Raw genomic sequence first — 24941 nt, forward strand, 5'->3', positions numbered from 1 at the left:
TGGGAGACAGTGAGACTCCAACTCAAAAAAAAAAAAGACTTTCTTATGGTACTGAAATTAACATAAAAGTTATAACACTATCTTTTCCAGTAACAGTTTTATTCAATGATTATGTATTACTCTAGGTTGATTAGTATTACTGTGAAGACACACATGAGAGTTGTGATATGACAACGTTTATGAGTATTAATAATTAGTAAAATGAGGTTATTCTGTTATTAAACTTACAAATATAGGATTGTGGGTAGCAAGAAGAAAGCACTAAGGATCAGAAAGTTTAATGAGACAACCATGATAGGTATTGCCATTTGAGAAACACTACCTTTTTCCTAGAGTGAATCCTTTGACATGGAGAGGATGCTCGGATGAGTAGTATCATGAAAAAGATTTTCAAAAGTTGCTACAATATTTTAATATATCAACTAGTTTCCTCTTATTATTTTTTCTTTTTATTTATTTATTATTATTTCCCCATCTTATTATTGATTGTGCTTTCTTCTGGGGACAAATTGGAGGCAGTCCAGAGACCTTTCTCTTTTCTGTTGGGAAATAATGTTAACACCAGTGTGTTAAGTGACTGCAATAAAGTTTCATGTCTGTGTTTCCTTGTGATTAAAAAGAGGGTAGGAGGGAAGATGTACCACTTACACCAAAAAATGGTTATTTCTAGAGATTTACATTTAAGCTGAAAGACTTTAAACATCACCTTGTCCAATCTCCTCACTTTGCAGATGAGGAAACTGAGGCACAGAGCTTAGTGATTAGCCCAAGGTTACAAGTTTGCAAATGGTACCAGAACTCTGGCCTCTAGTTTCTATCTGGATGGTTTTTTCTCCACATATTTGCTTCCAACACAGGTATCTTTAAAGCCTGAAGATTTCTTTTTACTTGTCTCATCTTTTACTCCATCACTGTTTTATTTCTTCCCATTTTTGATATACCTTTTGTCTCCCCCTAAGTAAGCCCAAAGGGTAGATTTGAAATAGACACTTGGGAGACAGTCCACATTCTTATTTCAGTGGATTATTTTTTGATAAGATTAAGTTTTAAAGAATAAAGTTTTTATTCATTGGTTTGGGGGAAGGAGAAAGAACAGTATGATTACGTTATTTACTGTTTTTTCCATAGATTCAGAATATTTACTGCAAAAAGATATTTGAATTATGAAACATTCATGATCAAGTAGTACAATTGAAAAATACTGACTTTCATTTTTCAAATAACACATGAAACTTCCTTTTGTGCCATTCTGGGCAAAGTAATGTAAGACTTATCACCAAATGATGTTTCTAACCTGTTACTATTTTCATTAAAATCATTTAAGAAAGTGCTTGTTGAGCACGGTTTGGAAAATATTTGGTAGGAGTAATAATGTTTTTATTTTTCCTTCTTTTTGAGGAAGTATACTAATATAATAGGAATTTTTGCTAGTCCAGTTTTTTTTAAAGATAACTTCCACAACTATTATGTATCAATAAAAAAACTAATAAAAAATACTTTCTACAAAAAGGTAGTCTTCCTGTAATAAACCTTTTCTGAATTAATTTTGTTCTAACTATTTTGCGAAACATAACTGGCCAAAAAGGAGGAAGCTTTTGCAGATGCTTGTGTTTTCAAATATAAAGGCAATTTGTCTGGAAAATTTAAAATTTGTACCAATCCGTTTCCACATTTCCACAATTTTACTTAATTATTCTGGGGGAAATGTGTTAAGATACTCAAGGGAAGTTTTAAGAGATTTTTTTTTCCTGCTGCGTAAAAATTTTAAAATGGGGACAATTAAGCCAGAGCATTTTGCCTCCAGATAAGGAAATTAAATGAGAACGGAATTTTGCTTTTTGTAATCAAAAACAAAGCACCCCCCTATTCTGAAGTGCTTCTATGCCCAGCGCACCCAGTCGGGTCCTCCTTTGATTGACTCCATGTTGTAAGAGTGACAGGAAAGTTTCTGCCAAGTAGCCGTACTGGAGCGCGGTGGGAGGAACCGGGAAGCGCTTGCCCGACGTGCGGGTCGGTGGCTTCCAGGCGGGCAGCATCCGCGAGGGACAGGGGGTTCCGAAACCGCCGGGCCGCACGCCTGACCCCTTCCCGCCGACAGCTTTTTTCCTCCTCCACAGGCTCAGGCGACGTTTGCCATCGTGGCTTCCCGAAAGGACGCGCCAGGGTTAGGAGACGGCTCCCTGCTAGGCACTGCCTGGTGGGGCCGGGGTCCCAATCCCCCTTTTCTCTGACCTTATCTTAGAGTTAGGAGTTTCTACCCCTCGTAGATAAAGGGATCAAATTGTAAAGGACACATGTCTGGAAATTCAGTAAAAACAGTGCATTGTGCGTAGTGGTTTTGCTGTAGTGGCAAATGTAAGGGTTTGGTGTTCTTGGGGACAAGATGACAAATGTAAAAGTCCCTTAATTAGTGAGAAAACACCAGCCTTCTTTGCTGAGCTCCACTGCTAGAGGAATAAAGGGAAAAGTGACTGGAGAGATAAAGGTGAGAGGAAGTTGCAGAGGCGGGAGGTGGAGGGGACGGCAGATCTGCTGCTGGCTTGGGTCTCGGCGACCCTGGGGCGAGCAGCAAGGGGGGCGGCAGGGAGGGGGAGGAGCTGCAGCCCTATGGGGGAGCTGCAGACGTGGGGGGGAGCTGAACCCCCAGGGGACAGCGGGCTACGGGGGAGGGGGAAGCTGGAACCTGGGGCGGGTTACATCCCCAGGCGTGTCTACCGGGTTTACCCTGCGGGAGCTGAAACCCCCGGAGGGCAAGGGAGGGGGGCGCTGAAACCCTGGTGAACAGTTGTATCCTCCCTGGGACCGAGCTGCTACCTTTGGGGCAAGCTGTAACCTACCATTTGGGGGGCGGCTCCAACCCCGGGCAAGCAGTGGCAAGCTGCAACCATGCAAGGGAGGCTGCGACCCGGGGGAGGGGGTCGGGGAGACAGGCGGCTGCAACCATGCAACCATGTGGGCGAGTTGTAACCTTAGGGTGAGCGGGTGCCATGGGGGAGCTGTAAACATGGGGGCGAGCGGGTACCACGGGGGAGCTGTAAACACTGGGGTGAGTTGCGACTTCAAGGAAGCAGTAATCCCTGGGGAGTGGCACCATGGGAGTGAGTTGCAACCTGAGGGAGCTGAACCCCCCGAGGGTGAGCGGCTAGCTTGAGAGGAGCTGTAACCTTGGGGGGCCAGTTGCAGCCACTGTGGGGGGAAGCTGCAATCGTGGTGGAGAAACTGCCACCCGCTCGCTGTGTGCAGTGCGCGGGGTGGCAGAGGCTTGGGGTGCGGGACTGCAGACCGCGTCTCATTTGTGGGGAGGAGAGGACGGGTGGAGTCGCTGGCGTCTCCACCACAGCACCTTCTCCAGGTTTAAGAAGAACCGAAGCAGTGTTTCTGTTTCAATAGAGGTCACTTATTGCTCATAGTTGGGAACAACCACGGCGGGCTCTGGCACTTCTTTCAACTCCTTGCATTGTACTGTTGAAGAAAAACAGCCGAGAAAACGGGCACCTTGTCTTTTTTAAATGGGGAAACGTAAGATTGTGACAACCTACAGACATGATAGGTCACTTCCTGGATTTACCCCCAGTGCGTTGACGATTTGATTTTTTGTAGCTACTTGACTCATTTTAAAGACATTTTGAAAAAACTATGATAGATCAAGCTATAAAACATTTGGCTTTCTCAGGAATAAAACATGCGTTTTGAGTCAAACACAGGTCTGGCACTAAAAACAAGGAGGAAATGAGAAAAAAATTAAAACCAGAAGACTTGAGGCAAGTGACAAATTGGAAAGCATTCTAGGAGACTCATAGGATGATTTTATGTGAAAGAAGCACTACAGCTTTAGAGCTTTTGGCCAGTTTATAAAGAGATCTTAAGCTCAAAAAATTGGGGGTAAATCGCAGAAAAGATGATCTATTGAAAAGACAGTGCCATACCCTTAAATCGGTGAGTGATTATCTTCTGCTTTCCTGGGTCTCCTTCCTTCTCTCCCTTTCCAGCTTCCTTCTCTCCTTCCTAGTCCTCTCTCCACTCTCACCTCGCCTGTTCTCTTCCCCTCTTTTACCCTTCCCCCTACTAAGGTATGTAAATGCATTTGTCTTAAATTCTTTGTGAATGAATTTTAGAAGATTTCTCAGGGTTCACAGTTGGAAAAAGCCTTCTCCACAACTTGAAAGGCTGATGTCCCTCTCAGGAAATGAACGAGTCGATAACCTCTGACACCAGTGACCAGTCCAGTGAACCTTACCTTAATTCCACTAATACTGGAGGCCCCCAATCAGGCAAGACTGTGAATCTCATAACCATACCATCCAACGCAGTTAAGTTATGGTATTTCACACATTTCATCCACATATTGATAGGTTTAAATTTCATCAACTTTACCAATAAACAAGGATTCAGAATCTACCTATATATCTTGTTTCTGGTTTTACAGTGATCATACTGTTTTCTAACTAAAAATAAACTTACAGATAAATTGTTTACTATATAAATGTTTAACAAAACTAACATGCACTGGCCTGTGCGGTTTATAATTACTGTTATGTAAATAACACTTAAACTCGATTTACATGAATACTTTTTCAGATTTTTTCTCTGATACCAAATGTTGATTTTTAAAATAAATTTTTAGAAATATATTTTAAAAATAAATTACTTTTCGTTTCATATTATGTGGCATGTTTAGCCTGTAATGCCTTCATTAAAGTTACTTTCTTGTAAGTCAATGTAACCAAGGTAATAGTCATAATCAATTTCTACTGTTAAAGTAATGCCTAGTAAATATTTTGTTTGTGAATTATTTTTTCAGTATTCAAGCTTTTCTAACATCTGCAAAATCACTGGATTTTCACACTTTTACTTGTTTCCCTAACAGCTGGCACATGGTTACTTCCCATAAAAATAAAGTGAGAAAGCTTGCCCTCTTTCCAGACAAGGAACAAAAGAAATGAAAGACGAAAAATCTTTCCAAATTGATCAGTTTTGATTAATGCCTTTTATCACAAATAGCTGAAAATAACTTCAATTTTTATATACGTTCATTTCTTTCCGATCTGAAGCAATTAGTTTAAATGTATATTCAGTTTTTGACTATGGGACTGGGGTATAAGTAGGGGTATGTGGGTTTTTCGGTCGCTTTTCGATTCACGTCCCTATTTTAGTTTGTGTGAAGCAGTGTTCGAGTGTGGACGTGTTTGGAGAGCAGTGAGGGGGTTTGCGGGCATGGTGGGGGAGGGTCAGCTCAGTAGCTTTGCCGAAGGGAAGTGGTATCTCAACAGTTCGTTTTTTCCCTAAACTGCTTGTTTAAGAAAATGGGGGTGGGGTGGGCAAAGACTGATGGTGCGCTTTAAGGTTTTAAAGTGGGTTATATTCTATATTTTTAAAGAAATGTATATCTCTAGTTTGGTCTGTGATATTTATTGTAGTATTCGATAAAGGCAGTAATATTGTCAGCATCTAGTAATCGACCCTTTACACCCATTTGCAAGGTAAAGGCTACATTTTGAAACTGGGGGCCAGTCGGGGAAGGGGCGGTGGGAGCCTGATCCGTTATTAAATGTTCGTTTATTCGACTCTTCTGCCCACTCGTAGTGGCTTTTTAAAACGTCAGGGTCCGAGTCCATGTGATGTTAATTTACCTTTTTTCTCCCACTTGTCCCCCCCCCTACTTTTCTCCGTCTCCACCACGGTCTCTCCTGGCAGCTCCTCTTCACCTCCCCTGCCTGCGCTCCCCTCCCCCTCCTGCCTATGCTGTCTTGCTCTTGGGGAACAATCGCCACTGATTGAGGTTCACTGCGTTAGACTGGAAAACTGGGCTGTTATTTAGGAAGTCATTAATCACATCTCCTCCCCCGGAAAGAGATGGCGGAGGAACCTGTGAAGTACAATTCCTCACCAACACGCTCTAAAATGTTCCAGAATGATAAACCTAAATACAGTTTGACTCCATGAAGGTGATAGCCCAATTATCTGGCAGGATTTTATTTCAAATTTGAAAAAAATTCCAGGGCACAATCAGGTAATTATTCGCTTTTGCCTTTTTGTAGGTGTGTATTACCATCATCTGAAGTTTCATGGGGATGTAATTAGGTTTAATTAAATCTTTTATGAATTACGTGTTTTCCTCTAAGAATTGATTTAAATATGAAATTAGTGTTCTAAGCAGGATTCCTACCATGGCGTAACTGAATTCTTGGGGGAAAGCATAACATCGGTTGCTTTATTTAAATGCCTGCCCCCCCGCCACAATTTTTAGACAGGCTTGTGTGTAGGGCACGCGTGTGTACATACATGACTCTGCCATTTTTTTCTAAATCTACGATTCACAAGGACTCTCCATTGTGTTTAAGTAAAGCACGAAATCAGCATTCTGATTTATCCTAAAGAAGCGTCCCAAATTGTCTTTAAGATAACATGTTTGAGTTTTTCGTGTTCATTCATAAATTATTTTGATGTCAGCATAGATGAAATGGCGATTGGTTATCTCTTCCTCTTGCCAGCCCCTTAAGGATCCGAGGTGAAATTAGTAGCAAGAAAGCATGTAATTGACAAAGTCACGTGTGCTCAGGGGGCCAGAAACTGGAGAGAGAAGAGAAAAAAATCAAAAGAAGGAAAGCACATTAGACCATGCGAGCTAAATTTGTGATCACACAAAATCAAGATGTTAGATTGATGCAGAAGATCACTCCGTTCCAAAGGGAAAGTTTTCATCTCACGAGTTTGGAGCTGAGGGCCCGTGGGGCAACATGGCCGAAGGTTAATTTTCTTTTCTATTGTTTTACTGTGATTTTCTTTCTTCTTTTTTCTCTCCTCCCTCCCCCTCTCCTACCCTTCTTTGACCGTCCCCCCTTCCTCCTTTACCCCAATACTGGGTACTACCTCCCCACCCCCCATCGCGCAATGGGGCTTTCTGCAAACCTATTGTTATAGATCTCCAAAAATGTTTTGTACCGCCCACACCGATTCACAACTTGAAAAGCTTTCAGGGGGCTATTGTTTGAATTGTGTGAGTGTGATGAAGCGCAGTTTTAGTTAGTGAGCCCAAGGAAACTTTTATACACCTGCCCCCTCCCCCATCCCACCCCAACTTTAATGGAAAGTTATGGGGGGAGGGAAGGCGCGTTGCAAATAACCCTGGCTTCGCGGCAGCCGCCAGTGCTTTAACTAGCAGTTCCAACCATCCTCAGGATTCCTCTTCCCCCCTGGTGCCCGCCGGAGGGAATGGTTTCCCTGAACATTTCTTTGTAAATGGGATCCGTATTCAATCAGCCCTACGCAAGAAAGTATCGCACGCTGTACTGTAATATGTGGCTGGAAAACAGTTAAATGAGAAAGTACACGTAGGTGCAGAGACGTGAAAGTTGATTTGATCCCTAGAACAGTGTGGCTTTCCCCTCCCCCACTTTCCTTTGAACCCTTTTTATTTTTAATGTTCACCATAGAAGAAAATAAGGAATCTACATACGTTTTTCTCTACCACCTCTCCCCCCCCCCCAGCAATTTTTAAACAAATCTTTCGAGGAGCGTTGCAGGGTGTACAGACTGACTCTTGTGTCCGGTTCCATCTCAGGCGGGGCGAGCAAAGGTGGTGGCGAGGAGCCCGGGAAGCTGCCGGAGCCTGCCGAGGAGGACTCTCCGGTTTTGCATGGAACCGGCCACTGCAAGTGGTTCAATGTGCGCATGGGATTTGGATTCATCTCCATGATAAGCCGAGAGGGAAGTCCCTTGGATATTCCAGTCGATGTATTTGTACACCAAGTAAGCCGAACTCCCCCCACCCCCAACCCTTTACCCCGTGGAGGAGCTGGGCAGTGGTCATGTCAGTAGACCTACAATAACGTGCCCCTGGGTCCCTGGAGAGAGAAATCTTCCTCAGAATCACGAGGTAATTCAGTCGTTAGGGTATGTGTGCGGGCCCCTTCCCGGATATCTTTCTAAAGAGAACATGAAATCTTTGAAATTTTGCTGTTCGGATTCGGGTTGACTTTATTAGCATTTCCCCCTCCTTCATTCGTCAGCAAAATTGCGTTCTCGTTCTCGTGTTGCTTCCGGTGTTACCGGTTACAAAGTGCTCTGTCGCCTGTGCCTTGTTAATGGGTGGAAAAAGATGAATGAAGAAACGGTGGTCATTGTGAGGTTCAAAAAAGAAAGTAAAACGATAAGAAAAAAGTGTGTAGGCTCTCTTGTTTTAGGCACCCCTAGCCATAGTAAGTAGCCCCCTCTGTTATTTCATGGCTGCCTGTCCTGTAGTCATTTGTAGATTCAGATCAACTAATTTGACTTCCCAGTGAAATAAAACAGAACACTTGTTGCCTTGGTATGAATATAAAGAAATGCAAGAGAGAATGCATGGTAACCATACGTTTTAGAAATGAGCTCCCTGGAAGTAGGAGTCTAAGGACACTGTCTCTTTAAGAGACTGAACTCAAAAAAACATGTGGCCAGAGGCGGCTCTAGCTTGTGTGTTTAAAATGTGCTAGTCTGCTACTTGGGTAAATTTCCACCATTGCTTATTTTGTGCTGTAATTTTTTAAGGTGGTTCAATACCAAGCAATGTCATTGCTCCTCATTTTCAAAATTTTACCCAGGAAATAATAAATGAATACCTCTTCCCCTTTTGCTTCTCTGTTGCTTAATCTCTTTCTAGTAAAAAGGATATTTATATTTTTTGCAAGCCTGATTGTATCATCAAAACAAGTTAAAGAAATGTAGATTCTCTGTACTGAATTCATAGTTAGAAATAAAAAGGTTTGGGACTAAGGCTTATTTTGGCATGACTTCTGAGTTAACAAGAAATGAATGAATGACTGTTAATACTACGATTGGTTGATGTAGATACATGCCTGAAATACTGTATTTGTATGAAAAGCGTATATTTTATTAGATACAGTGTTCCATGTTTCTTGAAATATTTATACCTCCCTCTTCCTCCCCAGGGAATACCATCTTCAAATTAAGTATATAAACAATAGAAGCATCTGAAACCATTCTGTTTTGGTCTGTTGTCCTGCGGTGCTTGGTAGCTTCCTGACCTTGCTGTGTGGTGTGTGTTTTCTTTCCTAAAGGCCTGGCCATCATTATGGGCTGTTTACATGTGGAAGGATCAGCATAATCTGTGAATTGAAACAGGGTTTAAATATATAAATAGGAGTCCACATACAGACTACTGGATTTTATGCTTCCTATTTCGTATTGCAACATGAAGCTGCATCTTTTGCTTTTTCCCCACCAAGCCTGAATGACTAAAATCATTGACAAATCCATTTTCTCTCAGGCTCTTGCTTCCCTCTTTGAACCTTCCTTAGGTTGTTAAATTGTTCTTTACGATCTCATAAATTTGTTTTATAGATGAATGAAAAAAATAGCCATTTTCTTCTTTGTCTAATCACACCTTGTTATAATTTGGTTTTCTATGTTTACCTTTTAAAATATTCAAATATTACATATTTTGTTAACCAGTGTTAATGTTTAGAATCATGAGACATCCAAATTTAAGCTATTTAAGTGGGTATTTAATGATAAACATTCCTGTGTCCACTGAATTAAAACATATTGCTGCTGAAGTTTTTTTTATATATAGCTAAGTTTCTAGATTATAAGCATTGATTTTTAATATTTGACTTGCTTTAGTCTTCTGTTACATATCATTTATACACAAAAAGTACAGTATTGAATGATCCCTAGTTAAAGGGGTTTCTATTTTGTATTGGGACTTATATAAATTATATATAAATTGCATCAATAATTGTTTTGAGGACAGGAATCCTACTGGTTTTAGTCAAGCAACTGCAAATAACAATTAAATGGTTGCAAATGATATATATACATATCATGTGAGTATCCCTATGGAATCAGGTTGTAACTCAAGACTACTTTATACATTTTGTTAAACATTTTTATTGTATGAGAATTTTTGAAAACATACCAGCTTCTATGTATAACTTTAAGTTAGATTTTTTTCCCCCATTATGTCCATAAACTATTAGGAAATAATATGCATCACAGATAATTAGGAAATTTAAATGTTCAACTGCACTAATATCTACTCAAACTGTTTTAAATTTATGACATAGTTTTGCTTTTTGCTTTTCTTTTAGTATGTGTGTCATTGGGTATTTTTGAGCATCCTGAAACATTTTTATAATTATTTGGGAAATAAAAAATGATTTTAGTTCTTTAAAACAATATTTAAAAGTCATGCCAAGACACTAGGTTTTTTTTTTCTTTTAAACATATTGATTGCAAAGAACTGCATATCAAAATTCAGTTGCTATGAAATAAAAAAGATATATGTGTGTGTTTTTAAATAGAGCTATACATTTGTATTTATGTAATTCCATTTAAAATTTGTTGGCAGTGATACAGTCAAACTTTCTTGTATTTCCTGTGATGTCACTAACTCTTCAGAAACACTTGTCTAGGTGCTGTACATTCCCTATCTTTAGATATGTTGGTGAATGCAGTGAGATTCTGCCGTTTGAGGATGGTGTGTGAGCGTTGGTGGTTTAAAATGATAGACTTCATTTGATTTTCTGTTAACTTATGTTTTAGTCATATTTTTATGGTTTGAAAATGAAGATATGTGTTCTGACCCATTATAATTGTGAAACATTGATAGAATTCAATAATGAATATTTTCATTAAGAGGAATATATAAGGATTATATTTGTAAATTTTGTCATACCTCAGTTTTTGAGATATTTTAAAAAATATTTAACAGAAATTCAAAAGTTTCTATAATAATTTAGTTATTAAATAGGATAAATTTTTAGGAATTTCTTAAGACTCCAGTGTGAAACATAGAGATTTGTCTCAGTTGAAGTAAGAATATACATGGTTATTACAAATTTGTAAGTCTAATTTCTTACTAAGGTAATTTCATCAATTTAGAATATAATAATTTGTAAATGTTAATAATTAATACCCATCAATTTCTTATTATTAATAATTTTTTAAAAATCTGCAGTTAGATTGTAGGATTACATGTTTAAATTGCCTGGAAAAGGTTACTGACGGTTTTTTAAAAATATTGAAAGTTTTTAATAAGACTTAAATACTTGATGGTATTTAAAGGGAGTCCATATTAAGTAAACATAAGTTTTTTTGTGGAGAAAGACAGTGTTACCCCTTAACTATCTGTTGCTATTTGTTATCATGTAAATTTTTCTTTACATTGATTTTCATATGTATTTCCAAAGTCCTAATAAGATAAAGTGATCTTTTGAATTTTCATTTTGTTCTGAGGAGGCATAGAATCCATTCTCCTTCTTTTGCCCTCTCCTCAGCTTATTTGCATAATACTTTCTTCACATATTGGGTTTATATATACTTGGAATTATTTGCCTTCAAATAAAGAGACAGTTTTTAACAAGTATATTTCATTTATTTTATAATTTATGCAGTAATTTATTTTCCAAAGAGAAAGAGTAATTTCAAAATGACTACAGTTAAGCTATCACAACTGAGTTGGCTTAACTATTTATTAATACTTTATTCATCTTCATTTAGTATCAAGTAGTGGTGTTTTCTTCTTAAATTATTTCTGATTTATATTTTGATCTTTATTGGTAATATAAATGTCTTTATTATAAAAGTTTTATGTATTTTTATGTTTCTTTGCTAGAAAAACATCTCAAAGAATAATGAAAATCAAAGAAATAAAAATAATTGTAGCTGAACTAAATTAAAGCATTATCAATAGTATATGGAGTATGAAAACATTTAGAGATGACAAATATTTAAATATATGAAAAATTTAAGTATTATACATAGTTTAATCGGTTGAACTAACATAGAATTCTTATCTTTCTATATATAATGTTAATGTACTATATGATATATAAAAACAAATCTATTTCAATATATTTGTGTTTAAGGTTTTCTCATAATATCTCGTTGCTCATTAATTAGCCATATTTATTTTTGTCATAGTTTAGCATGAAAACATTTTTTACATGCAGAATATATGTGATTATTATTATTCTCTTCAGGGCTGTTTAAAATGGCAATGTAAAAAAATATTTAGACAGACATCTTGGTAACTTAGGAATGTGATCATAAACAGTTACAGCTCATTTGTATTGTGAGTTAAATATTTTAATATTTTTTAAATGGTTTCTAACTTAACTAGTTTTTAAGATAATTTGCCCAGCTGACTAGTTTGGAAGAATCCCAAACTAACTGCTGTTCAATCATAAAATCACATTTAAAGACAAAAGAAAATTTTTAAGACTTTAATATAGTCCTAAAGATATTGGGTACTTTTCTTTCAATTTCATATGGTAGTGCATTTTTCAGACTCTTATTTTTGTGTACTTAACCTCTAAAAAGATGTACTTACGTTCTTTACATTTAAATTTGAAATGTGAATTAGGTACATAGTCAAGACATAGTTCTAATCCTTCCTCTTTTAAAGATTATTGCTGTACTTCTAAAATATTTTTCTCTTACTTTTTTGTAAAACTTTTTTTTTTTTTTTTGAGTTGGAGTCTCACTCTGTCTCCCAGACTGGAGTGCAGTGGCCGCTCCTGGCCACCACAGCCTCGACCTGCTGGGCTCCGGCGATCCTTCCGCCTCAGCCTTCCAAGTAGCTGGAACCACAGGTGCGCCCTACCACGCCCGGCTAATTTTTTTTATTTATTGTAGAGAGGAGGTCTCGCCAAGTTGCCCAAGTGGGTCTCAAACCTGCGGGCTCAGGCAATTCACTCATCTCGGCCTCCCAAAGTGCGGGATTACAGGCTGAGCCACCGAGCCTGTATAGTTTAAGTATAGTTTTAGGCCAGTCGCAGTGACTCAAGCCTGTAATCCCAGCACTTCGGGAAACCAAGACAAGAGGATTGCCTGAGTACAGGGGTTTGAGACTTGCCTGAATACCTTGATGAGATCTTGTCTCTACAATTAAAAAAAACTTATCCTGGCGTGGTGGACTGTGCCTATAATTCCAGCTACTTGGAAGGCTGAGACAGAGGGATTACCTGAGCACAGTTGGTCAAGGCTGCAGTGGTCATGAGTGCGCCACTGCACTCCAGCCTGGGCAACAGAGTGAGACTCCAACTCAAAAAAAAAGAGTAGTTGTAGGTTCACAGCAAAATCTCTGTGATTTTGCGTATACTCCTGCTCCTACAAATGGTAGCCTCCCTTATCAGCATCCATCAGAGTGGTATGTTTGTTGCAGCTGATGAACCTACATTGATACATCATAATCACCCAAAATCTGTAGTTTTCATTAGAGTTAGTTCTAGGTGTTGTACATGCTTACTTATTTTTTAAAAATTTATTTATTATAGAATTATGGGTACAAGTGAGGATTTACCATATAAGTAGGCTGCATGCAGGTGAAGTTGAGGCTTCTAGCTGGTCCTTCCTCCCTCTAGTAGTGGACTAGGTACACATTGTGTTGTCACATGCCCCCCACCCCTCTCTCCCCCTCCTCTAGCAGTGCCAATCGACTGCCGATCCCACCCTTGTGCTAATGTGACTAGTGTTCAGGGACCCACTTATGAGTGAGAACATGCTATATTAAGTTCTTTGTTTCTGTGATAGTTCACTTATTTTTGTATGATATCTCCAACATCCAAGTTGCTGCAAAGGCAATGATTTTGTTCTTTTTTATGACTGTGTAATACTTCACCATTGTATATGTACCACATTTGCTTTATCCAGTTTGCTTTCAGTGGTTAATGGGGTTGGTTCCATAGTTACTTATTTTTTCTTCTTTTTTTTAAAAAAAGAGACAATTTACAACAAATGAAGGTAATAAATCAAATAATTGTTTTTAAAATCTAAATGTGAACATCAAACCACTTAACAAGTGTAAGTAACATTTTTTTACTGAGTAACCTAACTATAGAGTTTTGGGGTTTAATAAGAAATACAAACTTTGTTACTGTGCCAGGTGCAGTGGCACATACCCATAATGCCCTAGCACTTTGAGAGGATGAGGCAGGAGGGTTGCTTGAGCCCAGAAACTGAAGACCAGTTACTTATTTTTTCTTCTTTTTTTTAAAAAAAGAGACAATTTACAACAAATGAAGGTAATAAATCAAATAATTGTTTTTAAAATCTAAATGTGAACATCAAACCACTTAACAAGTGTAAGTAACATTTTTTACTGAGTAACCTAACTATAGAGTTTTGGGGTTTAATAAGAAATACAAACTTTGTTACTGTGCCAGGTGCAGTGGCACATACCCATAATGCCCTAGCACTTTGAGAGGATGAGGCAGGAGGGTTGCTTGAGCCCAGAAACTGAAGACCAGCCTGGGCAACATAGTGAGACCTCGTCTCTACAAAAAAATGAGCTGGAGCATGGTTGGTGCACACCTGTTGTCCCAGATATTCTGGGGCTGAGGTGGGAGGATTTCCTAAGCCCAGGAGTTAGAGGCTCCAATGAGCTGTGATCATGCTATTACACTCTAACTTGGATGACAGAATGGAGACCCTGACTCAAAAGAAAAAAAATAATTTTTTTTTTCTCACTCTGTTGCCCAGCCTTGACCCACTAAACTCAGGCAGCCCCTCCATCTCAGCCTTCCAAATAGCTAGAACCACAGACTTGTGTCACACGCCACCATGCCGGATTTTTTTTTTTTTTTTTTAACTGTAGAGACGAGGTCTTGCCAAGTTGCCCAGGCTGGTCTCCAACCCCTGGGCTCAGGCCATCCTCTCACCTCCACCTCCCAAAGTGCTCGTATTACAGACATAAGCCACTGCGCCCAGCATTTTGTTTTATTTTTATTTTTATTTATTTATTTATTTATTTTTTTGAGTTGGAGTCTCACTCTGTCACCCAGACTGGAGTGCAGTGGCCGCTCCCGGCCACCGCAGCCTCGACCTGCTGGGCTCTGGCGATCCTTCCACCTCACCCTTCCAAGTAGCCAGAATTACAGGCATGAGCTACCACGCCTGGCTGATTTTTTTATTTATTGTAGAGATGAGGTCTTGCTGCCCAGGCGGGTCTCGAACCCATGGGCTCAGGCAATCCACTCACCTCAGCCTCCCAAAGGCGTGGGATTACAGGCTGAGCCGCCAAGCCTGGCTTTGTTTTATTTTTGAGACAGGGTGACATTATGTTGCCTAAGTTAGCCTCACACTCCTAGACTAAAAATATCCTCCTTCCTCAGCCTCTCCAGTAATTGACTCTTCAGCCAAGTGCCACCATGACCAGCTTGATGTACTGTTTTTTTTCCTAAACCAATGGAACCTAAACAGAGTTAAGATATTTCTGATCAATTAAACTGGAAAGTTATCTTAAATATGATATTCTGTAGACTTGATTTGGAACTAAATATGAAATATTTTATCATTGTCAATAATTATCGGTTTTTTATACCTGAGATATTTTTCTCTGATTTTTAAGTAATAGGAAGTTCAGTGTGTTCAGTATATAGTCATTATATAGATCATGGCCTTGTACCTTATAAAGTCTAGGAGAGACTTAAATGATTTCTGTTCTTCCCTAAAATAATTTGATTATAGCATCTTCTAGTATCATAAAAGTTGATTACAGTAATATGTCAAAAAAGTACAGTGCAGATCAGTGGGGTACATTTAGAAGTGATCTTTTAATGAGTAGTCTATCAAGTGAGTAACAAAAGTTACTTTAAAAGTGATGTTGCATTTTGAAACATCAGGATTCAGCTCATATTTATCTAGCAACAATTGAAAGATAATCTGATGATTTACTCCCCTCTCCCCAATATCTAAATATTTGACAAATTGGAAATTCTTTCTAAAGGGAGATTTATGGGTAATTGATAGGTTTAGTGTTACATTTTTAAAAATATAAACTGGTCTTTTCCAAAATTCAGTGATATATGCTCAGGTGCTCCTTCTACCTCAGCTTCCCAAGCAGCTGGAACTACAGATACATGCCACCATACCTGACTAATTTTTAAATTTATTGTAGAGACAGGGTCTCGCCAAGTTGCCCAGGCCAGTCTCGAACCTCTGCACTCAGACAATCCTCTTGCCTCCGCCTCCCAAAGTGTTGAGGTTACTGGTGTGAGCCACTGCACCTGACTTCATGTTGGAAAATTAAATTGGTCTCTTCTATGTGCTTTCTTTAAAATTGGGCAAAATGTGCTACATAATATTAATAGTTTAATTTATAATACAGTTAATTCTAAGCCTTTTCATTATAATTTTATTTTATAGAATATTGTTTAATATTACTTAAAATTTCAGGATATAAACTGAAGCTTGAAAATAATTTTATTATATAGATATTTTTGTTTTAATAATTTGTTATACCATGAGATTTTAAAAAATCTATATATTTAGGTAGACTTCTCCAACTTATGTATTCTTCATTATAAGTTAAGGAAAAAAAATATTTTAAATAAACCTGATGTGATATTTTAATACCATTACTTGATTAGCATGAATAATTAATCCTTGTGAGATAGAATAGTATGAACTCTAGTCTGACCAGTATTCAAATCCCAGTTTATTAGACATCTGTGAAGGAAATAAGTTACTTTGTTAGTGTCTCTGTGTTCTGTACATGGGTTATCAGAAATAGTACCCACTTTGTATGGAACTGTTATGAGGATTACATGTTGTTGTACTTGTAACGCACCTAACAAGAACTTGGCAGATAATGTTTGTTGCACACAGTTATTATTACAAAGAAGTAGTGTAGTGTTTTGTGGGGAAAATACACTGGAAATGAGGGTATGGGTTTGGCTTTGCTACTTGGTGAGTTTCTTACTAGTGGCTAGTCACTTGCGGAGTGCTTTGGTGTTCTCATAGGTAAAATGTGGCAATAAAATATCCTTCATTCCTATTTTAGAGGGTTAAGGGAAGGGTCAATTGAAATAGTATACGTGAAAATAACTTTAAAACGATAACAACCCCAGGTCTTAGTTTTCATTTTTATTTCAAGCACTGTGTTTTTATTAATACTTTCACTATATAAATGGCTGTCAGAATTTTTAAAAGAGATTAAATTTATGTTATTTTTTATTTTGGCAGCTTTATCAAGGTATAACTTCAATACAATAAAATTCATCAAACAAACATATAACTAGATAAAAGTTTGACAAATTGTATAATCACCAACAACATGATATAGCATATTTTTATCACCATAAAAAGTTATTTTATGTCCATTTATTGCCACCTTTGAACAGAAGACGCTCAGTTGTCTTATTTGACTATTAACATGTCATATTAACTGGTTAACTGACCTGGTTCCTTTTAACTTTGTCTTGTTAGACATAACCTATGGTTCAGTATCTAGCAAATAAGCACCACATTTCTTTACATGTTTTTTGTTTGTTTTTCTAGTTATTTCTGCCTAGTAATTAGCCACCTTTAAATTCGTAGTTTGTGGTTCAGTATCTAGCAAATAAGCCCCACATTTCTTTCCATGTTTTTTGTTTGTTTTTCTAGTTATTTCTGCCTGGTAGTTACCTTTAAATTAGTAGTTTCTGTGCTTGTGAAAGAGCAGTTAATTCATCTGCATTTTACTTATCTTCCGTCTTAATTTCATTTATCCTTATGGTATTTTGTCATAAAATAAAAACTCACTGCTTAACTAAAGGGTATAATTTGACTTACTGATATTTATATTTCTTGTTAGAAATTTAATGAATTTTTGTCTCAACTAGGCTTTTATGTAAACATTTTTAGAAATGTAAATCAACAAGATGGCTTATTGTTGTAGAAAAGTATTTTTAGAAAATGATTACTGCAGAAAAATTGTGGTTCAATAATTTATCTATTCAGCTAATTTTTATTGATCACTTACTAAGTGTAAAGTGCTGTTGAATAATAGATTTAAGGATTTTGCTCTTCAACTTTCTATATATTTTTTGCTATTTTAATGTTAGCATACTTTTTAAATAAGATTTTTTCTATTAATTCTCATTCTTTTCATATACGCCAGAAAAGCAAAGGATTATTTTCCCTATGTGTTATTTACTTCTTTTTACAAAGTCTGATTATACAGCCTCTGCCAATTTAATTTGGGGATAATTAAGATAAAAAATAAATATTAGTTTTACATTTTTGAGCTAAATACAATGATTTCTCAATAGTCTTAAAGTAAATGGTTTTCAGATTTCACGTGAAGAAACTATCTTTGCCAATGCTCAGTCATTATTGTACTATTAATAATATACTTAATTTTTACCAGCTGCTTTAGATATTTTGTCCTAACAACCCACTTTAAAAAAGCAAAACCCACTTAAATTTATTACTTTTGTTAATCATAAAGTTACACTCATTTAAAATCTCATAAGTTTAATTTGGTAATCACTCTAAGATTTTTATTTAATTGTGTTGTATGATTTAAAGACTCCATATAAATTTCAAATTACTTTTACTTTGACTAGAATTGGTTCATGATTATTTTTTTCCCTAAGGTTTGTAAGCAATTTCCTAGGCCATTATATAACAGTAGTAACTGGAATGTTCCCAGATTCTATAATGAGTAAATTCTTTTAACTTTTTTTTTTTTAATTGTCTTTATCCTTAGTTTATTCTGTAACAAAAGTTTGACAACACAGGTTGTATCTATCACTTTAAACACTTAATATAAATCACTGATATATTGTAAAGTTTAGAATGAATTTTTGCCTCAGCATGATTTTAATAATACATGATTTTGCTTATAATATAGAACCATTGGTGCTTGCAAATTAGTTATACTTTTCAGCAACTCCTTTAGATAGATTAAATGATATTAGAGAAACACAGTTTAGTGTATGCCATAAATTTAAAAGAATGAGTGAATCCTTTTCAATTTTAACAACAAAAAAAGCTGCTCCTTTTGGAGTTGGTTAAACTGTGCATTAGAAATTTAATCACAGCATTTGGCCTCATTTTTTAGCTCTCTAATTAAAAATTTTCAGTGAATACTCCATGTAAGGACAGTTGGATTTGCATGTTTGCCCCTTTCACTGTTTCCTCCCCCATGCCATTGAAGAATTTTGAATGGTGAGGAATTTGTGCCCTTTGGCTCAGGTTGCAGGCCCACTTGATCAAACCAGAGAAGCCAGGGTCAGAACTATTCATTGCTTATCTTTTCCTTGAGCCACTTGTAAATCCTGCATTCTGCTCTGAAAAAAAAGAAAAAAAAAGAAACCTCTTTATTGGACTTACATAAAGCCTGGAGTATAAAAATGGGTATAATAGTTGATGCTTCATTGTGACTCCGCATGGGTTAATTTCATTATCTTTAGAAGTTTTTTCATTGCCTTGCAGCTTATTTGATGTCTATGATTTTATTTAATACATTTTATTTTATATGGTATAATAAAAACATCCTGTTGGTAGTGCAAGTGTGGTCATATGATGTTCCCTTTCAGGTTGAGATTTTATGCTTTTGAAATGTAGTGATTACTTTTTAAGAAAATGGAATTAGTTCATTTGAATCAGATTTATAAAAAACTCCAAAGTTTGTTATTTTGACGTGCTTAATTTCTAGCACTTATACTGACACTTAAAACTTGCCTGAGTCAATAATAGCACAAGTTTATAAGCTGTACCAATAACGGCATAAAGATTTTCCATCTAGACTGAAGTTTAAACAAACACAAAACACTTTGTTCTTATCTTAGCATCCCTTAAAAGTATACAGCTCTGGTTCTGGACCACCCATCACCCTGGACATTGGATACTCCTATTTATTCAAGAGGCTTGTGAAGTATCTGTGTGCCAGGGGGGAGGTGTGTATATCTGTGTAAGGAATCACAGTTAGGTGACTCTACCCCAGCAAAAGCAGCGATGTTGTTTATAAACTGAATTATGTCCCTGCAGAATTTTCTAGCTGTAAAACCCAATTTACATGAAATACTTGTTATTTTGTATAAGTGCTGTTTACAGGCTTGACATTTTTGATATTTTCAGAAGGTTAAAGTGGACATCCTATTAAGATTAACCTCAAGCCCTTACGTTTTTTGGCTTGCAGGCCCCACCCATTGGCTTTGGATAGCTAATACCATGCTTTTGTTTCTTCCTGTAGAAAGGAAAGACAACTTTTCTTTCTCCTAAATTGCCTAAGTCATGTGACTTCCCTTTTAGTTAGACACAGAATTGAAGTGAATCTCAGAATCAACAAGATGTCAAAGTTTATGTTAAAGGAAATAGTTATTGAAATGAGCCTTTTATTTAATTCATGTGCTTTGTGCATTAAAAATTTGTTTTGAATGACCATACCTAATTTTATATACATGGTGTTATTTTTTAGGAAGCTGAAAAAGGTTTATTATTTAATCAATTTTAATAATAATACTAACCTTTTTATCTATACCATGGTTGTTTCTTATTTTTTTGTCAGTTATCTTTTAGAATCATTTGAAGTTTCTAAACCATATTTTATTTCTCAGAATTCACAGGATAAAGAAAGTAGAGGTGGTGGTTGGGATGGCTTTAATGTAAAAAATTGCTGATAGAAAAATAGAAAGAAATATGTTATAGGATCCATGTAAATATAAGGAGGAATTAATTGGATGTATTTCTTCTTGGTCCTCTTCTCTCATCTTTTAGCATAGTGTAACTAGCTGTTTGGAAGAAAATGTTGTTCAACTCTTATAATATGTTTATCAATGAACTCATATTTTATTATGAAGTTAAGTGAGGATAAATGTTTGGTGTTTAGTCCTAATTTGGTGACATAGTTGTGATATTGTAATTTACTATGAACCATTAAATATTTTATCTTTAAGGTTATTTTCATTTGTTCTCAAGCTACTTTTAAGAGCTTGAGTTATATTTTAGCAATGTAGCTGTCTCCAAATAATGAATAAAATATTTGAAACAACAGTAGTTTCAAAAGTAGCATCCTTTTGTTGATTTTTAAAATGTCATTTATTGGCACATATTTCCATGCAAGTATTTTGTAAAGACTTTTAAGAAAAATACTATTTTAAAATTGAATATGCATTTTCACTTAAAATATTTTATTTTAATAAGTACTTTATTGTTACATAAAATTACTTTTTGCATTTTTATAGTCTTGTAAATCTTAAAAAACAATGATATTTGACCACATGATTCTGCTGTTAATCCAAGATAACTTTTAATTTAACTAGATTTATAAATATGGTTCATTGATCCTCTGTTAGGATAATATGAGATAAATAAAATCATCTCTTAATTTTTAGTATTGTGTTTTGTGGTAAGTTGCTTTTACCATTAAAGATTAAATAAAAGATTTGTTGAGCTGTATATAAAGGCTACTTAAGTTCCTGTTAATAACAGATTATCAACTTTTCGAAAGCTTGAATCTTATATGAAGTCTGTCATTAATGTATTGGTTCATGCTTTCATTGACATTAAAGTTGATAGTAAGTGATTTATTTTTTGTGTCCTTTATAACTGAGTGTTTCAACTTCTGTTTACTTAATTACATTTAAATTTTTATTGATTTTTAAAAATTAATGTTTAATTTATTGCTAACATTTTGCTTTTGGGAAAGGTTTAGGATACTAAATCTTTTAAATCCATGATTCCCCTTCATTTGACATTTGAATTAGCAAGGTATCCAGGAAACACTAGCAACTGTTAAGTATTTGAATCTAGTACTGACTGACATTCTTTATTGAAATTAGCCACTAGGCATGCTAGTGTCACTGTGAGATTTTTTTTTTTTTGAGTTGGAGTCTCATCCTATCGCCCAGACTGGAGTGCAGTGGCCGCTCCCGGCCACCACAGCCTCGACCTGCTGGGCTCCGGCGATCCTTCCGCCTCAGCCTTCCCAGTAGCCAGAATTACAGGCGCATGCTACCGCGCCCCGCTGATTTTTGCTTTAGTAGATACGTGATCTTGCCAAGTTGCCCCGGCTGGTCTTGAACCCGTGAAGTCAGGCAATCAGGTCAGTGGTTTGGCTGGAATTACAGGCCGAACCACTGAGCCTGGCCAAAAGCCTGCTTTAAAAAAAATTGCTTATGAGTATCCCAGCCTGGGCAAGGGAGTGAGACTCCAACTGAAAAAAAAAAAATTGCTGCCTGTATGTTTTGTGTGACCCATATTTTAAAAAATAACTTAACAAAATTTGGTATTAACAATAAAATTTGATATTAAAAGGTGGAAAGAGTATTTTCCCCTTTATGATGCTGTTTTTATCGTGCAGAATTTTTCTATACGTTCTGTTGAGAAAAGTAGTTTTTAAAATGAATATATTTGGCTTTGCTTTGTCAAAAATGCAAGGTACATTTGGGGGTAGGGTAATACCATTGGATATATTGTTAGTTGTTTTCATTGCATTATTGTAAATAATAAAGTTGATGAATTATTTTGTTTTTAGATTTTCCTTCTAAAATAAATTTGATAATAAATAGGAAATAACTTTTCAAATAGTTTAATATAAATGACTGACATTTGCTTCAGTACATCTTTAGGGTTGGGTATTTATTTTTTAAATATATTCTGACATATAAAAATCTTAATAAGTGATGCTTGGGGAATTGTCCTGTTAGATGATGACCGCTTTTCCATCTTCTCTGTCTTTGTTTCAAAAGTATTTGATCACTATTAAACCACTAATATTCCTAAAGGTAATTCTGAACTTCCTATGAGATTTAGTATTCAGTATATATTAAAAAATCTCATAAGACATGGGATAATGTTTTCAGAGTGAGATTTTAATAGAATAGAATACATTATTTTGATTTATATTTTTCAATTTTCAGCTGTAAATTGAAAAATGAGATTACCCAAATTATTAATGCATTATGCTGTCCCCAAAATTATTCCCTGCCCTGTCATTATAATTTGTTCTGCCACCAGGAATTATTACAGCTCTAAGTGGTCTCTCCCTTAAGTCTCCTTCTCCCCTCTCCTCCCCCCCTCCTTGGGGAAGGAAGCCCCAGTCCCTGGCTTTAGAGATACCAGGGAAAAGCAATCACTCAGCAGAAAGTATCTGTCTTTAACAGAAGTGTTATTCTTTGAAGAAGAATGTAGTTGAGAAGAGGTTAATAGCAAATGATAGACTTTTAAAGTTTATTCTAAATTAGTTTAGAATTTATTTTTGACACTGCTGGGTATTGCTGTCATTATGAAAAAGTAAGTACTTTTTCTGATTAGGTATTAGCAAAGTCAAATCCAGTTCTTCACTACTTTCTGTCTTCACTTAGGTTTGCTTAAATCTTTTATACCTTTTTAAAAGGCAGTTACCAGTGATTTTTCTAACATTGAAGAAGGGAGTGAGTTTTTAACAAGAGCATTGGATGGTTAGGTAGTTTTAAAACTTCTACTCACTTATTATTACCTGTATTTCTAAAAGAAAGTATATATGAAATATTTTCATCTATATTTTTGTCATCTAAAGATTTTGTGTCTGGCATACTTTTACCTTGAAGCCAGCTTTTGTAACCACAAACTGACTCATAAAATAGGCTAACTACAAAAATAAATTGATATTGATAGATCTAGAAATGCCTCACTTTTTTACAGTCTCTCTGACTGTTCATGAAATTGATTTTCTTTTTCTGGATGAGTAAGAAAATGCAAATTCGGTGGAATAAACACTATAAACCATAGTGTAAGATTGAGTTTCTTCCATTGTACTATAGAGGTTTCTGATGGCATTTCTTTATCTTTTTCTTGTTGTTGTTGGAGTCTCACTTTGTTACCCAGGCTTGAGTACAGTAGCATGATCATGACTCACCACATCCTCAACCTTCTGGGCTCAAGTGATCCTTCTGCCTTAGCCTCCTGAATAGCTGGGACTACAAGGTTGCGCCACCACACCCAACTGATTTTTTTCTTTTTTTGTTTTTGTAGAGACAAGGTCTCACTATGCTGACCATGCTGATCTCGAAGTCCTGGGCCCAAACTACCCTTCCACCTTACCCTCCCAATGTGTTGGGATTCCAGGCATGAGCCACCATGCCCAACCCGTTTCTTTATCTTAAAGGGTAATCTCTTTACTTAGCTCCACATGCATTTGGTTAAATCTCTTATACTGTACTTGTTAACTCTAGTTTGAAAAATTTAAGCAATATGGTCATGGAATCTTGCAAGTAGCTTATACAGGATTTTAGAAGTCATAATCTATATCTGAAAGATAACAAAAATGAATATTACGTAATATATTTTCTGGAATGAGCCAAGAATATTTTGAAATTTTTGAATATTATTTGTTAAAAGGGCAGATTTTAAAAAAAGATTTTAAAAGGGCAAATACAAAATATAATAGCTAAGTAAATTTAAGGTAATATAAAAATGGAAGAGTGTATAAACAATCTTGATAGGATAACTTAAAAAATACAGCTAGATTATAATCCTGCGTTCTTCTCTATTGGTCCAAAACCATCTTCAGATTAACATTTATATTCATTTTGTCTTAAATGCTTACTAACACAAAATCCCCACTACCAATCCCAAGACATAGACCCTGTGAGCCACCATTTTTTCCTAACACATTGTCCAAAACTACTGGTGTAACTCCTCTCTACCAAGACTTCTGTTATGCCAGCACAAGAGAACCCCTAAGCTACGGCAAATTAGTACTGTATAACTGATGACAATCATGCTGTCATTAATGACAACACAAAATGATAATAGTATCATGTTATTTTTATAGAGTGCTTACGTGTGCCAAGTACTGTGTATTTCATATCCATTAAATTTTCAAACTATGAAAGACGGGCACAATTAATGTCCCATTTTTACTGAAGTAGAAAATGACAGTGGTTTATTGCCTCATTTCACACAATTGAGCCAGCAGTATGGCTCCAGAGGCATGCTCTTAAACATCTAGGTTACAGCTACATCTCGCTGTTTTAGTTTTGTATTAGTTGCTTACTTTGTGCTAGGTGCTGGAGATTCAATTATGAGCAAAAATCCGAGGGATTCTGACCTCATGGAGCTTAAAGAATAATTGGGAAGACAGACAATCTGATCATGCAAATAAAAGTAAAATTTCTTTGAAGGCAATGAAGATACAGGGTGCTGAGTATACAATGATGAGGGGCCTGACCTCGTCTTGAAGTGAGGAAGAC

At 36.2% G+C, this 24941-nt stretch overlaps 1 protein-coding gene across 2 annotated transcripts in view; it reads left to right on the plus strand.

Annotated features, from left to right (window-relative positions):
- LIN28B (lin-28 homolog B) overlaps positions 1-24941 on the plus strand; it is a 144849-nt gene that overhangs the window by 23282 nt on the left and 96626 nt on the right. The window contains exons 1-2 of one of the 2 annotated variants that reach the window (XM_008067056.2): positions 6535-6747; positions 7562-7749. In XM_008067056.2, the coding sequence (XP_008065247.1) occupies positions 6738-6747; positions 7562-7749 (198 nt within the window). In that variant the 5' untranslated portion in view covers positions 6535-6737. Of the gene's footprint in view, positions 1-6534; positions 6748-7561; positions 7750-24941 lie in introns of those variants that run through there. The other variant, XM_021717091.1, reaches the window with a different exon arrangement.

Source organism: Carlito syrichta, unplaced genomic scaffold, assembly GCF_000164805.1.
Source record: "Carlito syrichta isolate Samal-C Ts95f unplaced genomic scaffold, Tarsius_syrichta-2.0.1 Scaffold309276, whole genome shotgun sequence".
Taxonomy (NCBI): Eukaryota; Metazoa; Chordata; class Mammalia; order Primates; family Tarsiidae; genus Carlito; species Carlito syrichta.